Below are 20,860 nucleotides of genomic sequence, written 5' to 3' on the forward strand. Positions count from 1 at the left end.
GGCAAATTAAAGAGTTTTAATAAAAGCAACTGAAAGATCCATACACAGTTTGTAGTGTTCAAAAATATAAATCAGTTAAAGCAAACTGAACAATTCTTGTGCAAATGTATTGCTTCGATAACATATGAGTTACCTGATGTACACACATACATTACTGGAAAAGCCTTTGAAAACAGGATTTATATGTTTAAACATTAAAATGTTACTTGCACCCTATTATAAAAACTTAAAACAAAAATATGTGCAAACATATGAGTTGATGCAAATAAAACAATTCAAGTGCAACTGTTCTGCTTAAAAAGACAGATACCCGTGTATACTGTAAATGGAAAAGACTGATCGGAAAATACAAACATAGGCCTGCTATTTCAGTCAAAATAAAATTATTCCTATTAGAAATAAAACAATAAAATGTTTAAACACAAAAACTACTTTCAGTGTAGGATGGTTTAGTACATAAAAAATATTCAGTTGCTGCAAATAAACCTTCATTAGCTTTATAAAACTTCATAGGCAAATAAAACTTCATTGGCATAACACTAGTATGTACACATTATACTGAGAAATAGTACAACATTGGAAAACCCCTATAAAACCACATTTTTCCATTAACAGTAAATGTTCACAGAAACTTCATTAACAGGATATAATGTATTAAGATGAAGAAAACAATAAACTAAACACTCTTGGTGCTGGCACTTTAGCCTAAACACTTGTATGTATGCATCTATATCATATCCATTATCCAAACTCCAGTGTTTAACACTGAGGAAAACTCTGACCTAAATTCTGCATAGGTGCTGTAGTCACATGCCAGTTCCAGTTGTTGTGTACAAGTGTGGGCAATAGGCCTTCTTGAAAACTCATTCATTTCTTTAAATGTTACTTGAATTGTCTTGGAAAGAAATAAATCGGACCCTGTGCAATATCTGAGAAAAAGACCAAGCTCTCTCTGGTCTCTTTCCCTAACAAATCGCAGGAGATGATGTGATACAGCTGTTTCAGATGGAGACATTGTTGGTGGGAATTTAATTGACTTTGCTACACTTCTTGCTTTTGGTTGGAGATTTTCAGTTATCTGGTCCAGTTTTTCTGCAGTCATGGTCTCCCCAATAGATTGCAGAATGGGTTGCCAACACTTTATTATGTAAGCTGGTTGCTGCATCATCTCTTTATGTGCAATTTCTTCAATTATTTTTTGAAGATTATTTTGATTTGGAAGCACAGAGCAGTTGTGACTGCTAAGTACACTTAGGACCTCATCCATGTCAGCACTTTGGAAGTCTTGAAGCGCTTCACTTAAGACATCCTTCTCTGTTGGGCTAATGTAATTGAAAAACACCTCCATTAGACAGGTCTCTGATGATGGAAGGGAAAGTGCTTCTTTGAGAAAAGGAGGTGCAAGCTGAATAGGCAAGTAGCCAAAGCGCAGCCATCCAATGGCAAAAATTCGTGCAACAGCTTCCCACTCTCTGTCTTGATATGTGTGATGCAAAGTGGGTATCTTATACGTTGTTCCACAAGTCCTTGTTGCAAAAAATGTCTCCCAGAATTCAGTAAGACAGTCTTGGAACACTCCATCTCCAATGCCTGCTTCCTCCTCACCATTTTCAAGTACACGTTTAAATGTTATATTGGCGTTTAGTATGTTTTTGTCTGAGAAAGCCTGAATCATATCATTTACACAGTGAACTCTGCGTACAACAATTGTTTCACTTTCAGTCACATTTCTAGGATTTTCAAAGAATGTGTAATTGTTTATTGGTTCCTGGGAGACAGTTGGCTGGAGTGGATCTTCTGTTACTGGCATGACCTCTTCTAGGATGCAGACTGAACCTGACTCAGATGGAACACTTTCAAGAAATGTGTCAGTCACCACATGATCAACATGTACAGGTGAGTATACAAGCGTGTCAGAGACCATGTCAAAGGAAGTGTCTAAATCATTACCCAGAAACACCACCACCTCATCTTCATCATTTAAGTTCATAGACGTAGAGGGAGGAGTGTGCAGATATTGACATGAGGTACTCGGAGCTACATCTGGGGTGGAGGATAGCTGGGGTTGCTTTAATGTTAAATGTCTGTCATTTTCTTTACTCTGATCACAATCCTGATCTCTGAGTCTTGTGCACACGTAGAGTCTAAGGATTTTATAATGTGTTGCCTCGTACAAGCTGACAATTGTCTGGTTTTCTTTAAGAGGTTCTTCAGAGCCACTGACACACAACATAAAGTTTAAATCATCAGCATTCCCTTTTGTTGATTCACCTTCAGGAAAAAAAAGTTTTTTTCCAATATCCAGAACATATGACACAGTGTCTTCTTTTTTAACAACAATTTCTCGTGTTCCACCTCCATTGGGTCTTCTTACCTGTTTGTAGCTACAATTTTGGTAGTGCATCCAGCCAAGCTCAATTTTCCTTGTCTTGGTTTCAGCATTTTTATTGCCATGTCCATACTTTTTTTTCTGATTGGAAATTGCTGGTAGATTCATTTTTTTTCTCTAAATCGGTTAATCAATTTCTGTTTTCTTTCTTCATATCCATTTTCTTCTCTATTAAACTCCAGCCAGTTTTGTGCAAAGACCCTGTCACCATATCGAGGAATATACTTTGACAATTCTTTATCATTCAGTAGTTTGGCAACATTAGGATCAATCTGAAACACATCAACATAACATTTTTAGTGTTGTATGCATGCATCCAGCTCAGAAGATGAAACAGCATTAATATGCTAGATTTTTAACATTATGAATATAGTAATTACATCCTTTACGAAAATTAACCATGGTTTTATTGTGGTAAAAGTGTAGTAACCATTTTTGGTGTATAGATTACTATCAGCAACCATTGTACTACACTTACCATGGTAACATCAAAATAACCGTGGTTACCATGGTTTTACTACAGTAACTATGGCTTTTTGGTTTTAACTTAAGTAAAAATATGGTCAATTTTCGTAAGGGCTATTAGCCTAACCCACGTACATATTCATAGTACAATGAGCTGTGAAACGTCTCGAAACTTACAGCAGATCTAGTTTACAAAAAACTGACAGTCAAGAGCTTACATTTGATCTTCGTTTACAGTACAAACTGAATTCAGTGTTATTAACGCTAACGTGCGTAGGCCTACTCAAGCTTAGGATTCCAAAAACCACAACACTTAACATTAATCATATCGCAACTTGCCTTATCTTCCTCCATTTTTGTGAGGTTCTCCTCTGGAACACCCCTCTCTCTCAATGCGGAGATAAAGTCCATCTTTTTCATCGGATATTACATTATTGTTTTATGGCGGAGAAGACGATGCATCGTGTGTGTACAGTTCTAGCAGTCAATTGAAACCGCCCCCAACCCGAAAAAATATACGTCATCGGATTCTGATTCTTTATGTCGAGATCACGAGAAATTTAAGTCGTGATCACGAGAAAACAACTTTTGTTATCTCGAGATCACGAGAAAATTAAGTCGTGATCACGAGAAAACAACTTTTGTTATCTCGAGATCACGAGAAAATTAAGTCGTGATCACGAGAAAACAACTTTTGTTATCTCGAGATCACGAGAAATTAAGTCGTGATCACGAGAAAACAAGCAAGAAAAAAAATAATAGTGCATGTCCTCTCTCGGCTTCCGTATTAAAGAGGTCATAGTCATATATATTTAATAAAAACAAGTGTAACACAAAAATCTATCATGTTTTGTTGTGTTAATTTTGACCCACCTGTGTGTTACTTTCGTCCCTGCTGTCAAGGTCAAAAGTAACAATCCACTACTCTTGTTTAAAGTGAAATTATACAGAAGTCGTTTTACATTTGTTCAAAATTCCAGCTGGTTTTGATAGACCACACTTGTGAGTTATTGACCACAGCAAAAATATATCTCTGTCTAAAACATTAGCTTTTAAAATTAAGTTTTTCTGAAAATGGCCCCTGCTCACCCCTATTTATGTTAAGTGAAGTCAAGAAAGACTCATATATATATTTAGTTTTTTAAAACACAACAGTTCAACTTAAAATGTCAGGAGATACATTGTTGACATTACTGTTAAAATGCACTTCCAATAAAGTGAGTGTTGGCAAAACCGATTGTCATTTTTAATGTTGAGGCAGTGGGGGTGTTGGCAGCTACTGGAATGTAACTAACAAAGTAAATTGTAATCTAACTTAGTTACTTTTAAAATCAAGTAATCTGTAAAGTAACTTAGTTACTTTTTAAAGGAGTAATCAGTAATCAGTAATCAGATTACTTTTTCAAAGTAACTGTGGCATCACTGATCACCAGTATTTTTATGAACAAAAGATGAGCAGCTGTATCACATAGATTCACATGCCCATCACATAGTTTCACATAATTTCAACAGTGCAAACTTTTCTTCTGTTTTAAACATGATGTACTACAATACAATAGGCTTTCCTTGCTTAATATGGCCCATATATGCAGTGGAACAAAAGTGTGTTTAGCTTGTGTTGTATGTTTGGGTCACAGATGAAAATGTACTTGAATGTTGTTCTCTAACATAATTACTTTGTATTAAATTAGGTCAGTGATCATTTTAGTTTGGAATTCACCCCTAATCTGTTCAAGGCTTCATATAGAGCAGATCTCAAATTCAAAATGCATACAATCAGATAGGGGTGTGACGGTTATTATGTAACCGTGAGACCGACGGTTATAGTTGAACACCGTCATTAGAACTCTATAACCGCCAAAACCGTGTTATTAAAATATATATATATATATATATATATATATATATTTTTTTTTAAAACATTTATTATCATAGAAAATTTTTAAATACTGATTAAAAACAATTGTTAATAGTCTGTGTTATTAATGATCTACTTGGTTCCCAAATTGATTCTTTGGAAAACATAAGTGAGATGTGCAGATGACTCATGAACATGGTGAATATATCAAGTCAATTGACCGTTCTTAAAAACCCGACCCCCTTAGTTACTGTCGCTATGTCCTACAACTCTCACGTCCCACCATGTTCTCACGCAGTGAAAAGTACATCACGGAGCAGAGAGGACACTGACAATGCGCTGACAAACAGGACAGACCAGGTTACTTTTTGGTTACTTTTGATATTAAACAATAACTCCAATTGTTCAAATTCTCCAATGTTAATCTAACATTTCTAACTCCCCTGACTGTTTTGGATGGCGAAGGAGTATGATTGGTCAGATTACCTGTCAATCAAGCTCCCTGCGAAGGGTCAATTGTTTTAAAAGACGGGTTAGAGGGAGATGTTTATGGTGTCATTGGAGGATAGCGGCAAAAGCACATTCACTGCTAGTTGTCTTGCGGTTAATTTTACATAAACATAGAGCAAGTAGCTAATCAGTGTCTGCTCGTTTGTCAGTTGTCCTATAACGTCGCAAAGCGCAAGCATTCTACAGATTCGTTGAATAATAGGCTTTATGCCCAGCTGCACTACTTTCTGAACTTCAGCCAGCTCCTTGTTTCCTGTCTGTCATTATTGGACAAACTGATTAATCCACGTGTGTCTGATTATTGTTGTTGTGACTACTGAGGTCAGGCACACCTGGATTAATCAGTTTGTTTGTGACTTCTGAGGTCAGGCACACCTGGATTAATCAGTTTGTCCAACAATGGCAGACAGGAAACAAGGAGCTGGCTGAAGTTCAGAAAGTAGTTCAGCTGGGCATAAAGCCTATTATTGACAACATTTGACAAAATTTATCTGATACATGTCCTTAATATGTTGGTATTAATTTGGTGTTTATAATGCTAATACTTGAACATAAAAGAATTGTAACCAAAATTGACATGGTCTCTAGAGAAAAAAAAAAACATGGAAGAAAACATAAAGTTGATAAAATAAACTTAGTGTTATTTTAAGTGATTTTACATTATTATGTGTTGTTACTGTCAACATTCAGGTTGAATTTCAGCTATAATGTACATTTCTTTTTTAAACAAAGCAGCTGATAATGCCACAGGAATAAGCTACAGGACTTTCATCCCAAAATGGCGGAGACATACCATAGGGCTGCTGCTGGGAGCTGGTGTTGCAATGGACCGTTTCATTGAGTTTCAATTCTTGTCAGTATATGTTCTTTGTTTTGCCTTATTCATAGTAATAGGAGTGCTCAATCTTGTAATATATAATATCTTTAAGACAACCCGTTTAATTCTCAATTAAGTAAATACAAACTCACCTGCTTCTGGAGGTGCCACTGCATCAATAGAAAGGTCACTGTTGACATCTTTACCCGGATGTTCTTCATCTAAGTGATGAGCCGCATCAAAAAACATGTAAAAACATTAAAGAAAAAGGTTAATATTGGTGTCAAACTAATAGAACACTGCAGCAATGCCAATGTAAAACACCTAAAATGAAAAGGCTTATTGTGCTCAGTGTACCAAAACTACAATCAATTATCATTACATTTCTCTAAAACATCTTTCATAAACACTTTCACATGACCTGTCAAAAATAATAATAATATGAAAACCAAGTAGTATGGACACTATCCTGCATTAAACATTTTTCTGTCCATGGCACGAACACTAATAATTCAGGAATTAAAGGCTAATTGTAGCTCATAATAGCGAAGGGTGAACATCAAATGCTTGTCATAAACACTAAAAATTTCCTCATGTAAAAGCAAATCAGAAATCCAAGGAATATGGCTTTTCCTTTAAAACGGTTAATGCAAAAGCTGCTGGAAAAACAGAAACCTTGATAGAATTGTTAATAGTTGATATTATATTAGTTTTCGAAACTGTTATGATCCATGTGGGGTCTCTCCCTCTATCTATGTGAGAGAGAGAGAGAGAGAGAGAGAGAGAGAGAGAGAGAGACGCAGCTCCTCATGACGTGATTGATGTTTAACACAAAGACAAAATGACAGAAACTGAATGCGTCACACTAATAGAATTACCACGATTATCGTGTTTTTGCAATTGTGAAAAAAATCGAAACTGAAATCGAAAAAAGATTATTGTACCGTTAATTGCACAGCCCAATCAAAACTATGATCACAATATTGCTGTCACTCAACACTTGTCATCATCTCACTCCCATTTAAATCATTTAACTGATGTGATATTTTGATCAAATCTTATGATCATTTATCAGTGTTTTGAGGCACTGATCCATGTTAAGCCTTCTCACCTTAAGCATTTTAGAAAGACCTTTGCAGTAACGTTACCTGACAATATTAAACCGAAGGTGGGCTAATATCTAACGTTGCTAGTAAAAAGTACATACCTACTGGTTAAGTGACAGAATAATCATGGTAATAACGTTATCTACAGCTAACAGCTTAGATCATAAGAACCGATGTGTTATAGCTAACTTACCTTCGTTCGAAAGGTCCATGGCGTCAGGTGCGATGCGCTGGGGGCATTTCCTCTTCAAAGAACCCACTTTCTTTCGTGGCATAGTGTAAAAAAAATTCCGCTTTGAAAAAGTGACGAAAGAAGATGCTTGTTATTTGCAAAAGATGGAGAAGCAACTGTCTGACTCTGCGTCACTGTTTGCTGTCTAAAATTACAGAAGTCCTGATAGGGCAAAAAAAAAGAGTCCTGATAGGGCTAAAGTTGGCGGTTCACTAAGCAGGCCAATCAAAGCTTACATTACGTCATGTGACAACTGCGCGTTTCGTTTTAGACAGCCAATTACCAGCAAGGTGCCAAAAATTCAAATAGCACAGTAAGCGTTATTGTAAATGAGCTGTATCTAGATATGTATTCACAAAAATTAAATAAGTTGATACGTTTATGCAGTGATGGGAAACATAGAAAACTAATGATCAAATGGCTACAGAAGAAAGGCTTGCTTTGCAAAGCACCAAGTTGTCGTCACTGTGGAAAAAAGATGCGAATTACAGCCCACAACGGACGTGATGGTTATATATGGTAAGTCGCATAAGGCACGTTTAACTCGTTGTTTTCATCTAACGTTAATCTTGATTTTATGCAGCTTGCTTCTTATACAGTATTTGCTGATATTTTGGACTGTTTTAAGGATATGTCGAAGAAACACGCATCGCAGAGTTAGGCTCTGCATTCGCAATAGATCACTGTTTAATAACTCTAGGATTCCCCTGGTTAAGTGGATGGAATACATATACAGGTAATGTATAGTAGCTAGTTACCTAACACATTTACTACTCTGTAACAACATAGCCAGTTAATGTAGTTACATAATTATTCCAAAATCTAAAGTCTGTACGAAGTTGAATCTTAACTTACGGGTTTGTTTGATACTAACCTTACACATTCATGCTTAGAATGAGCCCTGTTGTACTACTAATGTTACATGTAACTTTATTTGCAAAGTAATGTTAGACATGCAGCTTGTATGTAGCTCTTTCTCAAAACAAAGTACTTTTCAGCAGTTTTTTACTGTACAGTTTTTTTATTCAAATTATTAACACAGTAGGCTACCTACACTAAACACACTACTGTGCCTTAAAGGAAAACACCACAGTTTTTCAATATTTTACTATGTTCTTACCTCAACTTAGATTAATAAATACATAGCTATCTTTTTTCAATGCATGCACTTTTAATCTTTGTACAGCGAGCCGTGAATATGTTAGCATTTAGCCTAGCCCCATTCATTCCTATGGCTCCAAACTAAGTTTTATTTTGTGCCACCATACTTACTCGTGTGACTATTCATGTAACAGTCTTTAAATAGGGAAAACATGGAAGTGTTTGGTGGCTTCTAAATTTATCTCTGTTTGAAGCCATAGGAATTAATGGGGTTAGGCTAAATGCTAACACATTCACGAGGCGCTGAAAATGGAGGCAACAATGAAGCGACTCAAATTAGACTTTACTCGTTGCTCAGCCTCTCTCATAGTCATACCATGGACAAGGACATGGTCAACTAAAGTGGCTCGAGTTTCATCTGAGACTGCTTGTCACCTTGCCCTACGTCTCCCTCCTCCTCTTTCACCACGTCCTCCTCCTCTTCCTACTCCACCATGTCCTCTTCCTCCTCCTTCACCATGTCCTCTTCCTCCTCCTTCACCATGTCCTCTTCCTTTACCTCCTCTTCTGCCTCCTCCTCTGCCTCCTCCTCTTCCTTCTCCTTCTCTTGGACCTATTCCTTCATTTCTCTGTGGATCCATTGTTCCAAAGCTCAGTGAACCGATTCTGCCCCTTTTATCTATATATTGAAGGATCTGATTGATGTGTGTTTATTTTAGTGTTTACACCTTGGTAATTGTTTGCTAATTGAGCCTAAGCTGTGCTGACTTGAGTGAACAGTATTGAATGCTAGTGCTTTCCATATGACCAGATGGTGTAAGCACTGAGAAATGTAGGGATTGTTGTGTAGAGTTTTAAAGTAACAATTCACAAAATTTGACTCATGTGTTGAAGCAGGGGAGTAGTGTTTATAGTTCAGCAAAATGATTGTGCTTCTTGAAAAATGGCGTTATGGTTTTGAAATTTTAGTTCAAAAGCCTGGTTAGTGTTTTAGCAATCGAGAACAACTGTAAAATCTCAGTTTTCATATTTTTACAGTACAGTTATTTTTTTCATGAAGTTGCCTTATTACACAGTGTGTAAAAAGGACTATTGTGGCTTCAGGCAAATTTAAGAACTAGTTATTACTACCAAGAATAACAACAATAATAATAATAATAATAATAATAATAATGCAATGTTTTCAAAATGACATGTACCATTGTTTAAAGAAATATTTATTTTTGATAGTCTTTTCTGTACATCCTGACATTTTGGCTATTATTTTTAATTAATGAAAATAATTTTCTTATAAGGTTTTCCCAAGGTCTACAACTAAGACAAATTGACTTTATGGAAGACTGTGTTGCCAAAACATCAACAACATTGTCCAGAATGAATAAACTGCTCAGAAAGGTAGCTTCATTTTTCCCAAAGCATTTGTATAGAGACCATTTTGCTAAATGTAAACAACACTGGTTTAGATTGCACTTCATGTTTCAGTTTTTTAACACTGCATAAACGTCGGGATAAAATACAACCAACAGAACATATCCACCTTATTTTTGACATAAATGCGGGCGCCGCCATAATTGAGCTTTATTGTGTAAGACTTCTTCTTGATTTAGCTGATTTATTCTACTACTATACATTATAACAATAATTTGATGTAAGTACAGAATATATTCGACATAAACTGCTTATAAATTAATGTTTATAATAGTTCTTAATGTGTTTGCACATACTTTTGTTATGTTTTAAATAAAAAAATATTTTTTTTTATAAGCAAATAATTTTCTAAGCTCATGTCTTATCTACTGCACAATAATATTTTCATAAAATGAAAACAATACTGAATACATGTAATTGTAGTTTAATATGTTTATTATGGTTTGTTTAAATAACTTACAATGTGTAGAATGAGAAAGATACTGCTGACTGTCAGATCGCATGAAGGATCAGTTGTGACATTTTAATCCATCACCTGAAAATGTTAAAAACACAAAGTCTTGGTATATTCCAGGTACAAACACTCGACTGACTTTCCCATTGTAAAGACACTGGTATGCCTCTATGCTTTTATATATGCGCATTGACGACCCGTCACCCACGAGCAATGATTGAATATATTTTCATATAATATTTCAGGCGATATCTTAATTTCATCCTCACACTGGTTCATACATAGCAGGTGTAGTAAATATTTACCATACCAAAAATCATGTTTTATGCAAGGTCTCACTACACTGTTTTCTACCGACTGCCTATTGAAATGGACGTCGTGCACAAAGAAGGGAAATATGTCACTTCACTGCGTTCAAAAATAAGGTGGATAGAACTGAATCAAAAAGTTAAACATCTTTAAGATATAGGTGAGGTAAGGAAAACAGTTACAAACTGAAACAGGAAGTGTTTTTGGACCAGTGTTGTTTACATATTGCAAAATGGTCTATAAGAATACCCTTTGTCACAATTTGTTATGGCTACATACTTTTTACAGGTTTGCATCAAGGCATTGAGGAAACTGAAAAGTAGAACAGGTCTAAGAGTTGGAGGGAAGTCAAGGGAGAAGTTTGTGGCCATAGATGAGTCTAAGTTTGCTCACAAGAGAAAGGTAAATCTGACATGAGAAATAGAAAGGTAGTTTTCTACCATGTTGAAAAATACTAAAGTGGGTAAAGCTGCATTCACTAATAATTCCAGCATTAATATCATGTATAATACTTAATATCAAATAAAATTCCACAATGTAGTACAAAAAACATAATGTTTATTTTTTTTAAACATTATAATTCCATTAAGTTAACACCCCTTATGGCTGTTATAAAATGCACTGTAACCCACTGCTTCTTGGGGCTTATTGCTTTATTAAGTTCTCTTCAGTTTGTTGTTATTTAGATGTTTAACTCTTTCCCTGCCAATGACAAGTTTTTATGGCAATATTTCCGCTATTGTCTACTAACTGAAGCAAAATAGTAAATACTCCGTGTATGTTTTGATAATTGTTTTGAATCTGATCTCTAACAAAAGTCATACTAAATCTCATTATCTCAGCTTTTTGCTCACGATTTGGCATTTTTGAAGAAACCTACCCATTGTGATGACTGGTTTGAAAAATCAGGAAGCAAATGCAAGATAAATGAAACAGGTTTATTAAACAGATGACTCAGATGATATGAACAGATGACACAGATGATATGGTGGTAAGTTGGACAGACAAAGGCTGCGGTGACGAATCCAAGTGCTCGTGAGTGAAGTCAGGCTGACGGATGAAACCGGATACACAGACAGGCAGAACTCCAAAGCGAAGACGAGACCACAGGAACACACGACACGATAACACAGGTAAACAACGTAGTATAATCATCTGGCAGTGAGAAGAGAGAATGGGTGAGTATATATGCCGTATGGGTAACTACCACCAGCTGGAGCAAAGCAATCACGCACACCTGCACTCACTCAGATCATTAGCGATCAGACACGCACACACACACTTCAGTCATACAGACAAACACAACACAGAAAGTCACGATGGACTTATCCTACCGTGACACCCATATTTGAGAGGTAATAAGAGAGAACAAATGAAGATATGATTAAAAATGTTTTGGTTTGAAAGCAGAGGGTATGTTCTTTCATTATATTGTATAGTTTTAAAAAAAAAAATTCTGGAAGGCATTAAACTTCCGTGAAAATCATAAAAAAAATGCTGTCGGTGGCTGGCATCTTTTTTTTAAAACGCTGCCAAGGAAAGAGTTAAAGGGATAGTTCACCCAAAAATAAAAATAATGTCATTAATGACTCATCCTCATGTTGTTCCAAACTTGTAAGACCTTTGTTCATCTTCGGAACACGGTTAACATGTTTTGTATTTAGTCCGAGAGCTTGTTGACCCTTCATTGAAAATCTATGTACGGTATACTGTCCATGTGTAGAAAGGTAATTAAAACATCATCAAAGTAGTCCATGTGACATCAGTGTGTCAGTTAGAAAGTGTTGAAGCATCGAAAATACTGAAGGAAACGCACGCTGTAAGTTTGAAAATAAAATAACTGAGAATAACAGGTCAGCCTCGTCACTGCAGTCACGTGACTTTAGTCTCGCGCATGCACTTCACAACAGACACAGAAGACAATTCTGAATAAAGTTGTAATTTTTGTTATTTTTGGACCAAAATGTATCTTTGATGCTTTATCAACTGACCCACTGATGTCACATGGACTACTTTGATGATGTTTTTATTACCTTTCTGGACATGGACAGTATACCGTACATAGATTTTCATTGAAGGGTCAGCAAGCTTTCGGACTCAATATAAAACATCTTAAACTGTGTTACGATGATGAACGGAGGTCTCACATGACATTATTTTCATTTTAGGGTGAACTATCACTTTAATGTTTAGGTCATGGGGAGATCCGACTAAAAGTGAGATTTATCTGAAACATACAGTACCAGGTTTAACTGTTCTTAACATTTGTCATGTTTCTTGTGTTTATGCATTTTCAGTTTAATCGAGGCCGCTTAAGTACTACTTGGCAGAGAAGAAAAGGTTGGGTGTTTGGGATGATGGAGGTTAAAGGAGCTCGCTGCCTACCATTGTTAAAGATGGTAAAGGACCGTTCCAGGAACACATTGATGCCCATTATCACAAAGCACATCAGAAGAGGGTCGACTGTTTATAGTGACAATTGGAGGGCATATCTGAATGCACTACGACCACTAGGATACAAACATCTAATAATAATATATTGCATTTTTATAGCGCTTTTCTCGAACTCAAAGTCGCTTTACAAGGCAGATAGGAGGGGAAAAAAAAAAAAAGGGGGGGGGGGGCTATGGATAGGCAGAGGCGAAGAGATGGGTCTTGAGGTGAGACTGGAAGATGGTAAGGGACTCAGAGGTGCGGATCACAAGGGGAAGGGAGTTCCAGAGCCTTGGGGCTGCCCTCGAGAAAGCTCTGTCCCCAAAACTTCAGAGCTTGGACTTGGTGATGGAGAGGAGACCGGCTGAGGTGGATCTTAGGGACCGTGAGGTTTGATAGGGGGAGAGGAGATCAGTGAGGTATGATGGGGCAAGGTGGTGGATGGCTTTCTAAGTAAGAACCAAAATTTTGTATTTGATCCGGTGGGAAATGGGAAGCCAGTGCAGTTGTTTTAAAACTGGAGTAATGTGGTGCCAAGATTTGGAGCGGGTGATGAGTCGTGCGGCTGCGTTTTGGACCAGTTGTAATCTTTTTATGTAAGTTGAGCTTACACCAAGGAGTAGTGAGTTGCAATAGTCCAGTCGTGAGGAGATGAAGGCGTGAATGAGTCTTTCAGCAGCAGGAGGTGAAAGTGAGGGTCTGATTTTAGCAACGTTGCGGAGGTGAAAGAAGGATGTTTTAATGACCTGACGGATGTGGGGCTCAAGGGAGAGGGTTAAATCAAAGATCACGCCAAGGTTGCGTGCCTGGGGAGATGGAAAAACAGTGGTGCCGTCGATAGTGAGAGTGGGGTTATTGGTTTTGCTGAGTGTAGATTTGGAGCCGATGATGAGGAATTCAGTTTTATTGCTATTGAGTTTGAGGAAGTTCTGTTGCATCCAGGTTTTAGTAGCTGACAGACAGGAATTGATGTGGGCGAGGGGAGGATTGTGGGGGGAGTTTGTGCTGAGGTAAATCTGGGTGTCGTCGGCATAGCAGTGGTAGTTCAGGTTGAAATGGCGAAATATCTGACCAAGGGGAAGAATGTAGATGATAAAGAGGAGGGGGCATAGTACAGAGCCTTGGGGAACCCCTTGGGTGACTGTGGATGTGGCAGAGGTCTGGTTATGGAGGGAGATGAAGTGGGATCTGTTGCAGAGGTAGGAACGTAGCCAGCTGAGTGCAGAACCCTCGATACCAATGTTTTTAAGTCTGGTGAGCAGTGTGTTATGGCACACGGTATCGAAGGCTGCACTCAGGTCAAGAAGGATAAGAATGGTGAGGGAACCAGCATCAGCAGAGGTGAGGAGATCATTGAAGACTTTGAGGAGAGCGGTTTCTGTACTGTGTAGGGGGCGAAAGCCAGATTGGAGGGGTTCAAATTGATTATTGGCATGAAGATGGGTTTGTAATTGTAAGGCGACTATGCGTTCCAGGGTTTTAGACAGAAAGGGGAGGTTGGATATTGGGCGGTAGTTATTTAGTGAAGAGGGATCCAATCCCGGTTTCTTGAGGATTGGGACGACAGCAGCAGTTTTGAATGCAGAGGGGACAGATCCAACAGACAGTGATGAGTTGAAGAGGTTAGTGAGGTAAGGGCAAAGGACAGGGAGGCAGGACTTCAGAAGTGGAGTAGGGAGGTAGTCAAGTGAGCATGTAGTAGGTTTAGAGGAGCTGATGAGTTTATGGATTTCAGAAGTGGTGACCGAGTTAAACTGGGAAAGGAGGCAATGTGGAGGAGGGTGAGTTAAATCAAGAGAGGGAAGGGCAGCCGTGCCCGGTGCTGGAGTAGTTACTGGGAGGTCTTTTGGAGAGGATAGAGACTGATAAATTATGCTGATTTTTTCATCAAAAAAGTGAAGGAATGAGTTGCACAGATCAGGAGTAGAGGTAGGGAGGGTGATGGTCCGGGGCTTGATGAGTTTGTTCATTATGGAGAAGAGGGTTCTAGGGTTTTGACAGGGGTTGGTGAGGATGCTGGAGATATAGGTAGATTTGGCAAGGATGAGGGCGTCTTTGTAGGCAGTGAGATGGAGTTTATAGGCCTCTTGGTGTACGGTAAGAGCTGATTTTTTTGACAGACATTCTAGTTGGCGACCAGTTTGTTTCATTTTACGGAGTGCAGGTGTGTACCAAGGTGATGAAGTGTTAAAAGTAACAGTTTTTGTTTTGAGGGGGGCCAATGTGTTAAGGGAGCTACACAAAGCAGAGTTAAGGTGATTTGTGAGATCATCAGGTGAAGTGAGGGTTGGCTCCAGGTTGAGAGTGGTGGAGATCAGGTCAGAGAGATGTTGGTGATCAATAGATTTAAGGTTACGGAAGGTGATTTCTCTGCGGAGGCGGGTTGGTTAGAGGAACAGACCAGATCGAGGATGTGTCCTTTTTCATGTGTGGGGAATGAGACATGTTGGGTGAGAGTGAAGTTGTCCAGTATAATATTGAATTCCGATGACAGTGTGCAGATAGGAGAGTCAATATGGATGTTCAAATCACCGAGTAGCAGCAGACGTGGAGACAAAGATGAAGCTAGTGTGAGGAGTTCAGTAAAATCAGAAAGGAAGGACGGATTTGGTTTCGGTGGTCGATAAATGAGAATAACTGTCATGGATGAAAGAGCTTTGAAGGCGAGATATTCAAATGATGATACAGAGGGGAGAGTGAGTTCAGTGATCTGGAAGTTGTGGTTGAAAATAACAGCAAGACCACCTCCACGGCGGGAGGGGCGGGGTTTGCAGATGTAATTGTAGCCTGTGGGGGAAGCTTGGTTGAGTGAGAAATAATCATTGGGTTGTTGCCATGTTTCAGTGAGCAGAAGGAAATCCAATGTGTTTTCAAGGATTAGTTCATGTAGAGCAAGGGCTTTGTTGTTAAGCGACCGGGTGTTGAGTAGGGCAAAGTTGGCCTGGTGAGAGGGTGAAGAGATGAGTGCAGAAATGGGTGCAGGCTGAAAAGATCTGAGGTTGTCCCAGTTAACAGTCCGTGTGTGATGGTAATGCAGTTTTGGAGGGACAGTGAGTTTATTTGCGTTTGATTGGAGAATTTCTGAGTGAAAAGTACTGTAATCCAGTCCGGGATTTCTGTGCAGCCTGTCGGTGCGCTCAGCACTATGTAATCCAGCGAGGGAAACGTTCCGATAATGAGTAGGTGTGCTAAAAGCTGTGTAGTCCAGTCCAGGTTTTCTATTCAGCCTGTCGGTGCGCTCAGAGCTATGTAATCCAGCAGAGAAGGCGTTCCGATGACGTGGGAGAGGTGCGACAGAGCGTGCAGGTGACCATATGGATGGAATGGATAGTCCGTGGTGAAAGTAAACAAACTTGCGGCGTAAGCTTCTGTGAATGTAACGGGATCGACGTAGAAGTCCGAGCTGTTTTATGACTGTGATGCAGGATGGAATGGAATAGTTGATTAGTTCGACTGGCCAGATGGAGAAAGGCTGTCCAGAGGTAGGGATACGGCGAACACAAACAGATAGGAACACAATGAAAAATAGCAGAAAAATAAGAATAGCAGACAGAGAAGCGGCGAATACACAGCGCCAGCGTCCTCTCACGTCTGCGTTAATGCTATGTCTCTAACTGTAAATCACAGCGAAAATTTTGTTGATCCCCAAACTGGCTGCCACACACAGCATATTGAACGGGCCTGGCTAGCCATCAAGGCGCAGGTATCAAGATTCAGGGGTAACAAGACTACAAAATTATTAAGGGAACACCTGAAATTCATCCAGTGGCACTATTGGCTGGCAAGAAGAAATAGGAAAGGTGCCTTGGCACAGCTGATCCATGACATTAGAAATGCATACAGGTTTAGATTTAATTAAATGTGTATTATCCCAGATTGATTCTGGTGACTATTTAATTATCTGATCATGCTGTTACATAGTTTTTAACACAGTGAAAAGTGTTTAATAATTAGTATTCAATTAATGGTTCCTATGAAGTTACCATGTAACTACACCAGTGTTACACAGTCCCTATGGTTTGAGCTTTACATATTATTGGTCAATAAAGTGTTACTTTATATTAAGTAAACAATTTAGTGGTTTTACCATGTAATTATTATACACAGCTGTTTTCCAAAAGATTACATGGTAACACTTTATTTTACGGTGTCTTAGTTACACATGTTACATGTAATTATTATAGTAATGACAGTTAATTATGTATAATTACATGCAACTAATCCTAAACCAAACCCTAACCCAACCCTATAGTAAGTACATGTTGTTCATGATTATTACTTAGTACTTAAATATATAAATACAGTGTAACAGTGGTGCCGTTAAATAAAGTGTAACCGAAAGGGGACAGTTCCTGAGGAGTTACTCTGTAAGTACATTGGTATTACAGGGTTATACAGAGGTTTAAGGTTTACATATTACCAAGTTAGTTGTGAGCGTTTTACACTTTATATTAAGTGGACAGTTCCTGAGGAGTTACTCTGTAAGTACACTGGTATTACAGGGTTATGCAGAGGTTTATGGTTTACATATTACACAGTTAGTTTTGAATGTTTTACACTTTATATTAAGTGGACAGTTCCTGAGGAGTTACTCTGTAAGTACACTGGTATTACAGGGTTATGCAGAGGTTTAAAGTTTACATATTACCTAGTTAGTTGTGAGCGTTTTACACTTTATATTAAGTGGATAGTTCCTGAGGAGTTACTCTGTAAGTACACTGGTATTACAGGGTTATACAGAGGTTTAAGGTTTACATATTACCTAGTTAGTTGTGAGCGTTTTACACTTTATATTAAGTGGACAGTTCCTGAAGAGTTACTCTGTAAGTACACTGGTATTACAGGGTTTAAGGTTTACATATTAACTAGTTAGTTGTGAGCGTTTTACACTTTATATTGAGTGGACAGTTCCTGAAGAGCTACTCCGCAAGTACACTGGTATTACAAGTTGAAACTTTAGTCTAAATCACTCCTGCAGGTCACAAATACATGATACACACATTGGAACCACAAAGGCTCAATGCATCCCAAACTGGCAACCGCAGCATGTGCGCAAGCCGAAAAACATGCCACCACAAAATGTAGTTACATAACTCATGTTACACATGCGTACCTACTGAAGTAAAAAAAAACGTTGTTACCAAAATCCTGTTACACATTTGTACTTACACATACCATTTAGTGGATTGTTACATGTATGTATTTACACAAATATTACAGCTGTAAGTACTATGTAACACCATGTACTTACATTGTAGTTAAGTTATTACCATTGTAGTTAAGTTGTATAACTTATTACCATGTAAGTTCACAGGTATTAGGGCCACTTAATATAAAGTGGGACCTAAATGGTTTTGCCATGGTTAATCTTGCATGGTTTTGCAAGGGCCTTATGTCCTAATTTGTTTGGCCTATCAAGAGGCTCTCAGCCAAAATGCAAAGTACAGTCTAACTGCAGTGCCACAGCGAATGGCATCCAAGACAAAATTTGGGTTGCAGATACACATGGTATATGAATCAACAGCTTCATAAAGAGCAGGGAATTGATCAAATTGATACTAAATTATTGGCATTACAGAGAGATTTGTCATTACCCACTTTTAACAAATTCTTCTATAAAGCCAAAAGAACAATAATATGTATAACCACAGTTTAGTCTGGGTATCACTCCCAATGTTATTACATTGGGAGTGAAGCCCACAGAGTAAACTGTGGTTTAAGCCAAATAAAATGTGTTTTAAGCAAATTAAAAAGTGTTTTAAGCAAATTAAAATGTGTTTTAAGCAAATTAAACAATAGTATAAGAACCACCACACATCACCCCCATTTCATGAGCAACAGTCCATTTTAAATCATGCATCTGAGTCACATTTACTCTTTCCTCGTGAGCTTTGGTGTCTTGTTTAAAGTTTCCTGGTCATCATCTGAATTCAGCTTGGATGGAGATTACATATTGGGTGGCCTTTTTCCAGTACATGAAGTTGAAAATGAACATGCAGCATCTCTGTTCTTCCCAGAGTCCACTGAATGTTTTAGGTAAGCAAGTACAATTTTATTTAAATTTTATTAGGTTTATTTTAGTAGTATTTTATTTAAAATAATATTTTTAAGACAAAACTAAAATTAAGTTCTTCTTTATTGATGTCTTAGGCACATTTTCTCAAAATCTGGCTATAGGATGCTTCAAGTAATGAGGTTTGCTGTTGAGGAGATTAATAACTCCACCACCCTGCTGCCCAATGTTTCTCTGGGCTATGACATTTTTGACCATTGTTCTGACACTAAAAACTTCCATTCAGTCTTCAGTTTTATTTCACAGAATGGGTCAATTAAACCTAAAGAAAAGCTCAACAGCCATCAGCCTAAAGTTATTGCTTTAACAGGACCTTATGGAAGCACAAGAACTATTTCTGTTGCACCATTGGTCACAATGGACCTCATACCAATGGTAAATAACGTGTTTTATAATGTTATTTGGTACAGAAATAATATAAAGCAGGGCAAATTGCACCATTTTGACCCAGAAACACATTTAAGTACCTGTGTGCATAGAACAAATAAATTGAGTACATATAATGTGTAATGTGTAAGTGTTTAATAGTATTTTTCTTCTTTATCAAAGGTTAATTATGGAGCTACCAGCTATGCATTAAGCGATAAGCTTCAGTATCCTTCTTTTATCAGAACAATCCCTAGCAACAAAGATTTGATACAGATGATTATTCACATTATACAGGGGTTTGGATGGAACTGGGTTGCTTTTCTTGGAGGCTCAGACAATAACAGTGAAGAAGGCTTACAACTGTTTAACAAGTACATCAGAAATACTGGCATTTGTTTGGCCTATCAAGAGACTCTCAGTCAAAATGCAAACTACAATCTAACTCTTAAAAAGATTGATAAGCTAAACATCAATGTCATTGTGGTTTTCACTGTGCCACAATATGCAAAAATCATAATTAAAGCAGCCATAGCAAGCAACATCCAAGGCAAAGTCTGGATAGCAAGTGAATGGTGGTCTATGAATCAACAGCTTCTAAGAGAGCCAGGAATAAAGAATATTGGAACAGTAATTGGCATTACGGAGAGATTATTGTCATTGCCAAGATTTAATGAATTTATCTACAAATCCAAAGGAACAACTAAGATTTATACTGAAAATGACAATGTTGAAAGCAAACTCCAGACTAAGACATGTAATCAAGACTGTGACAACTGCACATTACTCACCGCAGAAGAGAATGTAAATGAAGAATCCACATGGTCTTTTCCCATCTACGCTATTATATATACCATAGCTCATGCATTACATAAAGTTCTACAGTGTAACATGAATGAATGCAATGCAAATACAACAGTTAAGCCATACATGGTAAGTTTAATGTGAAGCTGCTTTGGTACAATTAACAATTATAAATAAAAATTAAATTGAGATTATCTTATTTTTTCATTATAAAAATACAATATAATTTTAAAATTGTTTTAAGGTTTTAATCTGTTAAATTACTATATGAAGAGTTCAGATGCTAAAGCCACTAAACGCCACCTCCATCAAAAATTAGATAATGATATTGACCAAATGCTCTCAGCATGTAGTATGCATTTATCAAATACTCTCGCTATAAATCTGCATAATCCTGGTTTTAGACCATTCAGAATACAGTTTGATCTAAGATTTCGTTTTCAGACACGGATGTTTCTGCACTATTTAATATCTAGTGATTTTGCAACAGTGTTATGTCTTGTCCAAAGATGTTA

At 37.6% G+C, this 20,860-nt stretch overlaps 3 protein-coding genes across 3 annotated transcripts in view; 2 read left to right on the top strand and 1 right to left on the bottom strand.

Moving 5' to 3' along the window:
- The window catches only part of LOC129456076 (uncharacterized), a 20,467-nt gene extending 12,630 nt beyond the window's left edge, over positions 1-7,837 (bottom strand). The window contains exons 1-2 of the mRNA XM_073876466.1: positions 7,339-7,837; positions 6,192-6,260 (exon numbers count right to left, since the gene is read on the bottom strand). Of these exons, the coding sequence (XP_073732567.1) occupies positions 6,192-6,260; positions 7,339-7,420 (151 nt within the window). The 5' untranslated portion in view covers positions 7,421-7,837. The remainder of the gene's footprint in view (positions 1-6,191; positions 6,261-7,338) is intronic.
- Positions 7,710-18,021, top strand: LOC129456079 (uncharacterized). Its single transcript, XM_055220910.2, has 6 exons — positions 7,710-7,896; positions 8,006-8,113; positions 9,774-9,873; positions 10,958-11,071; positions 12,967-13,193; positions 16,712-18,021. Exons 1-6 carry the CDS (start codon positions 7,724-7,726, stop codon positions 16,959-16,961), a joined length of 972 nt encoding a protein of 323 aa, XP_055076885.2. The 5' UTR covers positions 7,710-7,723; the 3' UTR covers positions 16,962-18,021.
- An 807-nt stretch (positions 18,022-18,828) lies between these two features.
- LOC129427369 (taste receptor type 1 member 1-like) overlaps positions 18,829-20,860 on the top strand; it is a 79,547-nt gene continuing 77,515 nt past the window's right edge. The window contains exons 1-3 of the mRNA XM_055183802.2: positions 18,829-19,138; positions 19,253-19,550; positions 19,725-20,474. Coding sequence (XP_055039777.1) covers positions 18,957-19,138; positions 19,253-19,550; positions 19,725-20,474 — 1,230 coding nt within the window. The 5' untranslated portion in view covers positions 18,829-18,956. The remainder of the gene's footprint in view (positions 19,139-19,252; positions 19,551-19,724; positions 20,475-20,860) is intronic.

Source organism: Misgurnus anguillicaudatus, chromosome 14, assembly GCF_027580225.2.
Source record: "Misgurnus anguillicaudatus chromosome 14, ASM2758022v2, whole genome shotgun sequence".
In the NCBI taxonomy this organism is placed as follows: Eukaryota; Metazoa; Chordata; class Actinopteri; order Cypriniformes; family Cobitidae; genus Misgurnus; species Misgurnus anguillicaudatus.

Bases quoted from the DNA above. Each gene is read 5' to 3' on its own strand.
- LOC129456079 (XM_055220910.2), top strand. From the start codon at position 7,724: ATGTATTCACAAAAATTAAATAAGTTGATACGTTTATGCAGTGATGGG. The intron at 9,874-10,957 runs GTAGCTTCATTT...TACTTTTTACAG, and splicing joins TGAATAAACTGCTCAGAAAG to GTTTGCATCAAGGCATTGAG. The intron at 13,194-16,711 runs TCTAATAATAAT...TAATGCTATGTC, and splicing joins CGACCACTAGGATACAAACA to TCTAACTGTAAATCACAGCG.